This window comes from Sminthopsis crassicaudata, chromosome 1 (assembly GCF_048593235.1).
Source record: "Sminthopsis crassicaudata isolate SCR6 chromosome 1, ASM4859323v1, whole genome shotgun sequence".
Lineage (NCBI taxonomy): Eukaryota > Metazoa > Chordata > Mammalia > Dasyuromorphia > Dasyuridae > Sminthopsis > Sminthopsis crassicaudata.
The window spans coordinates 468,534,495-468,544,145 of NC_133617.1; the positions used below are offsets into that span (position 1 = coordinate 468,534,495).

General features: G+C 44.0%; 1 protein-coding gene across 1 annotated transcript; it reads right to left on the reverse strand.

The window, feature by feature from the left end:
* Positions 1–1,359: 1,359 nt before the first annotated feature.
* On the reverse strand, positions 1,360–8,441 carry ITPRIPL2 (ITPRIP like 2). The gene has a single exon (XM_074280901.1). The coding sequence runs from the start codon at positions 7,621–7,623 to the stop codon at positions 5,923–5,925; it is 1,701 nt and encodes a 566-aa protein (XP_074137002.1). The 5' UTR covers positions 7,624–8,441; the 3' UTR covers positions 1,360–5,922.
* Positions 8,442–9,651: the final 1,210 nt, after the last annotated feature.

Genomic DNA, 9,651 nt, shown 5'->3' on the forward strand with positions numbered 1-9,651 from the left:
TTAAAAATAAAAAAATAAAAAATAAAATCTGGCCTCAGACTCTTACTAGCTGTGAGATCCTGAGTTAGTCACTTCACCCTATTTACCTCAGTTTCTTGATCTATTAAATAAGCTGGAGAAGGAAATGGCAAACCACTTCATCTTTGCCAAGAAAACCCCAAATGGGATCATGAAGAGTTGGACACAACTGAACAAAAGTAAAACAAAAAATGTACTGAGTACAGTACGTTGTTTTCCTTGTACAATGTGGTACACACCTAGAATCTCAACAACTAAAGGGACTAATGAGACTCTCTGCAATTGCAGCATGGCTGGAGAATGGTATCTAGGATTCAAGAGGTCTAATTTTTTTAGAAATGTATTTTTCAAATGCTCAAATTCTCCCATTGTCCTAATACACTATAGATGACACACTCCTTGTCTCAAAAATGAAAAAAACTGGGGCTGAGGGGTTATCCTAGTTCATCCAGCAGAAGAAAATCCACTCCCTTCCAAACATGTCAGTGGACTTTGGAGTGGAGCAGTGATTTCATAGAGAACTCCCCAAAAGTAAACTGCCCTTTCTAATTCACATCAGCACTTGCTTTTGAATTTATAATCTATACTTTCCTAGGGTGCTATGGAGGCTTGGCCAGTCAGTCACTATGTGACTGAAAAAGTGAAACAATGAGATAGGTCTCTATTCACTCTATCACACTATCTCTTTCAAATAGATATGAGAAACTCAAATAATCACTAGGAACATTTCTGGAATCTAGGTAATAGGGTGTGCCATAATTGGGCATAAGGATCTAGGTTTTCCTTGGAACAAATCAAGACTAATATTTAATGGACAGAAGGCTGCTGGTTTCATCTTGGCAGATTCGGATCACTCCATCAGCTCCAGACTTAAATTTCTCCTTAAGGCAGTATTCTTAGTAGTAAACATTTATCATTTAGAGAAAGTCAGAGACAATCCATCTACTGAAGGATATTGGGATGGAAACTAAAGGGCCACAACAGACTAGGGCTGGTGACATTGGGGCTGAGACCTGAAGAATAGCCACAAGATACTATATAGGGAAAAGATACATAAAACTAAGAAATCCCAGTCTTGTTTAACTTCTGGCAAGGTTTAGGAGGCAGGTTCCCAGGGCTGCAACAATCCCCATGACAAGATATAACTTTGGCATCATTTCCCAGCCTTTTAAATAATATGCACATGCAAATTATAATCATTATATTTGTTTCATAGGAAAAAATTTCCTTTTCATGTGAAAAAAAATACAAGTTTGTATAAAGTATCAGAAGCTAAAACAAGTTTTATATGTACATTCACAAGAATCTTCCCATACTACAAATTCAACCTACAGCCAGAGGTTTCAAAAAGCTTGTTTATTCATAGAGTGAAATATAGAAAAACAATTTAAAGTCACCCTCTTCCCAATAAAAGTGCAAATGTCTGGACCTTAAAAGAGAAAGAAAATGGCACATTTTAACACTTTGAAATAGGCAGAAATTTTAAGCATTTTTTTTTTTTTTTTTTGGCAATAGCAGCAGAACAATATTCAGTTAATTCTTTGGTCTTTTTTTTTTTTCTTCAAAGACATTTTACAATGACTTTTCTCTGCCAAAGGACAAGAAATATTAAACAGACTTGCTTTGCAACATTTTATGCACTTTTGAAAAATAAAATAGATGGAATGTTTTAAGATGACTGAATTAAGGCACATTAGCTTCAGGAGGACAATTGTGTCATATATTTTTCTCTCTCCCAAAGTGTCCTGAATCTACTAGACACTTAATAGTGTTGCTAATCAAAATATATCAAGTTTGCTTAAGATCACATATTATCTTCTGATATTTATAAAGGGAAAGAAATATGTATATGACTTAGTTGTACATCTATATAACTTGGTATATCTATAATCTTATTCTTCTCCAGTCCCTCCCACTCCTACATCCATGGCTAATAGGATCATTATAACCTACCCTTATGAGTATATTTTATACCTTTCAAAAATATAGGTATAAAAATATGTACATAGAAAACAGTAGTGTCTAAGTCATAGATATGCTTTTAAAAATAACAATAATGATGATAATACTGAGGGTTTTTTTTTTCCTTTTCAATGCACACTGTAAACCAGCATTAGCTATGCTAATCTTCATAAACCTCTCATGAGGTAGGGGTACAATTATCTTCAATTTACAGATGGGGATGCTGAAGCAGACAGGCCCAAAGTCACAGAGGCACTTGCTCTTGAGATATGGGAGAAAACCAGAACTTTGAGGTCATATCTTTCTAAGAGACAAATTTCAATCCAATTTTGCAAATGGCACTTGGAGGTAGACTACCTTTTTCAGGCTGCTAGGGATGCCAATGGATAAAGTCCTGCTTCAGTGGAGGCTAATCTAGTAGCCTGAAAAAGTTAATATACCTACGTGAGGGATGTTAAGCTGTGGTAAAGTGAGACAAGGGTTCAAATTATTCCCTTGGTGGAATCTGGCTTACTCCAAGGTGGTACTTAAGACACCGCCAGAAATGTGCAATCTGGATGGTCAAATCCAATATGGCAGAAGAGTCTAAGACCACAGTCCCAGAGAAGGAAAGTGCTATGAATTTACTCATACTTCCTCTGCTAAAGAATCCACTTGGTGTCCTAACAACTCAACTCTCCATAGTCACGTTAAGCAAATTGTATGTAAAAAGTCATATCTGTAGCTTTATTATTCTGCTGGCTTAGCTTTACAATAAAGCTTAGATAAGATAATATCTTATACTTGGAATATTGCACCCCCAATATGTAGATAACAAAATTACAATCTATAACCAAAAATACCAAGTCATATATATTTGAGGAATAGACCATTTAACATAATACAGAGTTAAAATGAATTCCTCCAACCCCATTCTCTATTACCCTCTCTTCTCCTATCATCACAAGTTTTCACTCTTCAGATTGCTTACTTTGCCATCTTTGATTCACTTTCCTAGTCCTTCCAACAGTCTTTGTTTCCCTTTCTCATTTTTCTTTTCTCAGGCTCAAATTAGGTCAAAAACCTAATTCTATCCTCCTCAGAAGAATCCAGTACAGTTCCCATAGGGGTCAGTGGAAGTTACTTTTGGGTGCTTCAAGCTGCAATGATTCTTATCTTCCCCCAATTTTCTCCTGGCACCAGCAACTCATATAACTACTGTGGTACCAGCAAAAAAAATAAAACAAACTCATTAGAAATTTCCATGTATCTTATCTCCAGTACCAAAAAAAGTGTAAATTTAAAAAAAAAATACATATATATATGAGAGAGAACTACCCACTGGAGTGATCCACCATATAGCTCAGCTCATTTAAGGGAATGGTGCTATAATAAAGTAAAAAATAAACTTAAGTGCCCTAGGCAACCACCATCCCTTGTTATATGCCATATTATTTCAAGTGTACATAGTACATGTTTTGGGCTACTAAGCATTGATCAAAATTGATCTAAATTTTTAAGCTTTGGTTACCATGTACAATGAAAAATTGCTCAGCATGGCATATAAATAAGACATTTATGTTTAGAAAACACAAATACAATGCCCCATTAATTTAAAAAAAATAATAAAAATAATAATAAAACCTCAAGAATAGTCATGGCTTTAGATAGGATACCTGAAAATAAAGCTGCAGCAGCAGCACATTATCAAATTTATATTTTTAAATAACATTTTAAATAAAGAACCCATCACCACAGTTAGAAAATGTGATAAATTAATCTTCTGAAGTTTTATAGTTGCTCAACTTCTATCTTCCCACTCAAAAGATCAAAAAATTCGTCCTAAACTAAAATGGAAATATTTTGAGGTCAACTATTTTCAATTATCCCAGTTCCTTTACTGGCTAATGAGAATGCACTTTAGGTTGATTACATGAAATTTATATATATATATACCCAGAATATAATAATATACCTTAGTATTTATTTAAAAGTTTATCTTAATGGCAAAGTTTAGATTCCTTTATGTCACCTGCTTACAGAGAGATTGTTTTGGCAAATTCAGTACCTAATGACTAACACTGATATTTAAAAAAAAAAAAAAAGAAAGAAAAAGAAAAGAAAAAAAAAAAAAAAAGAAGAGAAGCTGGAATGGCTTTTGGTATAGAAACTATAAACTGAGTTATCTATCAAAACAAAAAAAAAACAAAGAACAAAACTAATTCCTCCAAGACACATTTCCAACCGTTTCCCTGATGATTTATCCTGTGTTTCAAAGGCAGCTAGTGTTCAGTGCAGTCCAGTCTGAGAAGTCCTCATGTGAGGTTATTGCTTATAAATTATTCATTCAGAAACTTGAGAGAGGAACCTCCCAAAGCAGCAAATTTTGAAGAACTTCCTCAAGACTGTCCAAGCACTCAACAACAGTCTTATTCTGGATAGTTGGTACTTACATTTTAAAGACTGAATTCTTGAGATACCTATCCTTTTATTTTAAACACACACAGGATAGATCAAATCCAAAACCCTGTCATTCCAATCGGTGCGACAACTGACCATGGAAAATGATAAGAAATGTGACTTGCACCTCAATCAAAAACAAATTCAGAAGCTCCTAAGAAAAGATTTCAGAAAAGATTATAGCAAAAGAAATAGAATTTCAATGCTATGTTGGATTTCCTTAGTTATGATTTATGCCTAGAGGAGAGGGGGGCACAGCTAACAAAGGTTATCATTTCCTTTGTTATTTTCTGCAATTCCCCTTTACTACCAAAGGAATAACCTATTCCCAAGGTGCTATACTATGTGAAAATGCAGCTATTTTATGGAAGTTTGGCAGTCTCTGAGAATACACAGTATTAAAATAATGGTTGTAGAACTGGCATAGCTTCCTTCAGGATCCCTTCAGGCTCTAAGGTCATCTTGGGTAGTGGCTGTGCAATGAAACAAAGGTCATTCCAACGTGAGAAGGCATCCCTTACGTACCCTGGGTTTTCAGTAAGGCATTTTAAAATGGGTGGAGGGTAGCTGAAGAAAAGATTACCTTGTACAAGTAGCAAAAATTTGGCATAATAAGCCAAAGGGAAGGCCTAAATAATCTAGGCACTGATAAGTTTTATGATCTCATCAGTGTTGCTGAAAAACATTTGTTGTTACCCATGGTCCTTTGCACTAACTAGCATTTTTCATTCCTTGGCTTCTTCAGGAATGTTAAGTAAAGATGCCAACTAATTTAGATTGCTGTATAATTTGGTCTGCAAAATGCAACACTTGGTAATAACAATCACTATAAAATTAAGGCATTTATCAAAATAAAGTGCTATTCTCTTTAAAAGGGTTTTTTCCTAACAAATTCTCCATCACCTTTGGCATGCTGGGCAACGGAATGCTTTGAAATCTTGTCAAACATGTTCTTAATTGTGCTGCTCACAGAGCACACTGATACTAATTTGTAGAATCTATAACTAAGTTACCCAGTACATTATCCCCTGCTCTTCCAGCTGTGGTTTAAGATCCAGATTGATTTTTGTAAGGCAAGTGAACACATGCTATGGGCCTAGGACCTTCCCCAACTTCCCTTTTGACTATACTCTCCCAATTTCCCGGTTCCCATAGACTATTTTAAAAAGAATCAACATTTAAACTGTGCTTTCTTTGTTCCTAAAGTAGCGGCAGCAATGTATATATCTCTAATATCTATACTGTAAAGAAAGCTAGGGCCAAACTCTGGAGGGGGATGAGGGAGGGCCCTCCTCTGCGCCGCTGGTGTAATGATGAGTCATTTATTCTGGCGACTCAATGGTTTTAACTGGACCCGCATCCCCCAGCCCCACGAGCCAAAAGCATCATTTGTTCATATTCCGACCCTCATCCCCCATGGCCCTGAGAGCGGGGCCCTACTAAGGGCTATCCTCCAGGATCGCTTCACGAAATTAGTGGTCAGGTGAAACCCCTTTGCCAGTTTTAGGGATCGTGCTCCGGGAAACCCTGGGCTCGCTGGCTCCGAGGCTGCGGGCATCTGGACAGGTAGCGGGGCCCCCCGTACACCCGGAGAAGCTGGGGCAGCCGGCGCCACGTGGACACCAGTCGCGCTGCCACGAACTCCCGGGCGCGCCCGTCGTAAGCGGCCAGGAGATCTACAGGGGCAGCTTCACGCAGTACTTTGGGCAGCGGGCCGATCTCAGCAGCGAGTCCGACTGCTCCCTCGGGGCCCAGAAGACAGTGAAAAAGCGGCCGGCGGCGGAGCAGGCAGTCCCGCAGGTGGAGCACCAGCTCCTCCAGCCGCTCTCTCAGACGGACCTCTTCCCAACTATGCAGAGAATCCCCCCGCAGCAGCAGCGTCAGAAGCGCGGTCTTGAGCGTGTAAGACGACAGGATGCGCCCCCACTGAGATGAGGCCATCGGGTCCAGGCCTCGGGCGCCCAGGTCCCTCAGGGCCTTGAGCAGCTGCAAGCATTTAAGATGGCAGGCCCCCGGCGGGGCTCGTTCTTGCAGCCAGCCCAGGAGGCGTTGCTCCTGGCGGGCCGTGTTCAGTCCCCACAGCGCTTCGGCCTTCAGCCCTCCCGGGAGGTCGGACAGGAGCCCCGGCGGAGGCCACGGCGGCGCCACTAGGAAGACTCCATCGCCCAGGTGTACGGCAGGGATGAGGCGCACAGCCATCGAGAGCCGGCAGCAACCGTAGTCGGTGCGACAAGGGAGAATGTGCAACGTGGGGGGCTGGTCGAGGCCCCCCGGGGAGAGGCTGACCCGGCAGCGCTCCTCCAAGCTGTACCGCACCGTGGTGAGACATCGCTGCAAGTGCGCCTGGAACCAACGCGACACCAGCGCCGCAGAGAGGTGGCGCCGGCCGCGCAAGTCTACACAGAAGCCGTCCGAGAAGGGTTTGGAGTCCCGGTGCCACTGGTGTCCAGCCCCGCCAGAAGGCGACGCCGGCGGGGCCTTAAGGGCGCACACGAAGCAGCCACGAAGCGCCACGGGCAACTCGGGCTCCGATCCCAAGCCCCGAGGCTCCAGCCCCACTAGAGGCGGGAGGCGCAAGGGGACCAGCACGTCGAAGCCGTCGGGCCGGCGGATCTTGTGCTGCTCGTAGGCACTGCCCACCTGGACGAAGTCCCCCCGAAAGGCCAGAGCGAGGGCTCCTCCGGGGGAAGGGCCCGGGGAGCCCCGGGCCCGGCCGGCTCGGACCAGTTCGCCTACGATGCGGCTCACATGCGCCTTGCTGTGACCCAGCACATGAGGGGACAGGCGGACTTCGTGCTCATAGTAGCTCTCCAATAAAACATTGAGGCCCGGCTCGGGGAAGAGTCTCGAGGAGGAGGGGGTGAGCCCGGGGTGGGGAGCTCGGGGCAGGAAGCGCTGGCGGGCAGCGTGGCGAAAACGCAGGAGGAGGTAGCCCAGGAACAGCAAGAGAAGGGCTTTGAGCAGCGGGAAGCCGGCATCCTCGCCGTCCTGGGGCGCCGCGGAGCCGCCTCTTCCGCTCAGGACATGGTACAGGCAGACCAGGGCGGTGCAGAAGCCGGTCACCAGCGGCCAAAAGACCCGCAGATTAAGGGTGTAGTGCACCGACATGCTGGGCGCCTGCGGCGACGCGCGATGGCCGTCAGCCCATGATCGGGTCCTCCGCGGCGGCGACGGCTGCGCCCCCCTTTTCTCCGCCCCCCGCATACAGGCGGCAGTCTGAGCCCTGCCCTGCCTCCGTCTCCCTCCTTGGAGCCGGCTTATCCCTTAGCTGGTCCTTGGAAGGCAAGCCTCCTCTTCTCGATCAGTTCCGGCTCCCGCACCTTCTCGGGCTCCCTTCGGTTCTTCTCCCAGCTCAAGTTCTCTTTCCAGCTTGGGTTCCGGCTCTGCCCCACCCCGCCCTCCAGCGCAAGCCTCGAGTCCGGGCCTCTCCGACGCCTTCGTCCCGTCCCTAGCTCAGGGCTGTTCCCAGCTCAGCTTCTCTCATGGCCCTGGTCCAGGCGCAGTCCCTCAAGCCAGCTGCCGTCCCGGCCCTCACCCGCTCTAGTCTTACCCTCTCCTCTCCAGGTCCGCGCTTCTTTCAGTTCGCTGCCCCGCCGAACGCGGAGGCCCTCCCCCTCCCGCCCTGCCCAGGCTCAAATCTGCGAGTTGTCGGGTGGGTCGGTCCGCGTCCCAACTCTGGCAGCGCCGGAACAGGACTCCCGAGGTTCAGGCCCTGCCTTTCCCCGATCCCGTTACTTGGGCCGAGAAGTTTCCTCTTCCGAGGAGAGAAGAGGCCGAGCCAGCGAGTGGGGAGGAAATGCCTATGTCTGGGAGTCGAGCAGGAGCGGGCGGGGTCGGCCCCCTCCCCCCGGGCCGCCTCCTTAAAGCTACACGAGGCCGGAGCGGACCTGGAAGTCCAGCAAAACTGGACCAGAAACTTGGGTCTTTGCAACCAGAGACTGAAAATACCAGAAATGCAAGATGTGGAAACAAGAAAAAGGACTTGCTGGGGCAGGCGCACTCTGTGCAAGCTTTGGCCCAGGGCAGTTACAGCACGAGCGGAATTGTTGATAAACAAACAGCCAAAATGAAAGTGGAGAGTGAGAGAAATTAACAACACACCCAGGGTATAATCCCTAAATGAAGGACCTCTAGCTAGCAGGATGGGAGCGGTGAGGCGCGGTGGTTATAGACTTATGACCAATTTTCCTATCTTCCTTCTTGCCTTCTTTTCCTTCTCTCTTCTTCTTTCCCTTCCTTTATTTTTTCTTTCTTTCCTTCCTAACTTTCTTTCTCCTCTTCTTTCTATATATGTTTATCTGTATGTATATGAATGGATAATATATATGTAGTAGCTGGTTAGGGGGAAGGTTTCTCCTCTAGTAATAGACCTATTATATATTACGATTTTTAGAAAATGTCTCTTGTTATAGATCCATTTTCTTTCTTTCTTTCTCTCTCTCTCTCTCTCTCTCTCTCTCTCTCTCTCTCTCTCTCTCTCTCTCTCTCTCTCTCTCTCTCTCTCTCTCTCTCTCTTCCATTTTTAAACCAAGAAAATCCATTTATCTAAATCATAGCAAAACAGAAATCAGAGAAGATATTCACAAAATAATACAGAGTGAAGAAGTTCTCTCATTGGGAGAGAGATAATTCTGTTCAACCAAGAGTGTACTGGATCTCATCATCAAGGGGGAAACTCCCTGAAGTCTCTGAGTAGCAAGCTGGGGATAGGGGTATGTTGAGACTGTCAATATCTGCCATATGTTCTCAGACTCTTTTCCTTCAAGCAACCTGATGTAAACTTTTTTATTTCTATTTTCATTCTATCTCTAAATTTCCTCCAAGGGAATAGGTAATAGCTACAGGGTGCCAGAGCTCACCCCTTCCCCCACTGACCTGGAAAATGAAGAGTTCTACCCCCATATTGCCACTAACTGGCTACATGATCTTGGGCAAACCAGCTACTTTGAGTATTAGTTTATTCATCTCTAAAATGGAAAGATTAAGATGAAGGGGATTTAAGAGTCCCTCAATTATTTACATTCTACTTTAATTATTTTATATCATACACTTGAGAATTCAAATTTTGAATTTAAAGAAAAACTTATTACGAATTAGCTTGCAATTTTTTTTTTTACAATTATAAAGCAGAAAATAAATCTAGTATTTTTATCCAGGAACCACTCTTTGAATCAGCAAATCCTATGAATGTGACCTAGTTCCCAGATAAAAGTTAAGTCTTAATGCTGTCCA

Excerpts from the sequence above, each read along its gene's own strand:
- ITPRIPL2 (XM_074280901.1), bottom strand. The coding sequence starts at position 7,623 with ATGCGGGGGGCGGAGAAAAGGGGGGCGCAGCCGTCGCCGCCGCGGAGG.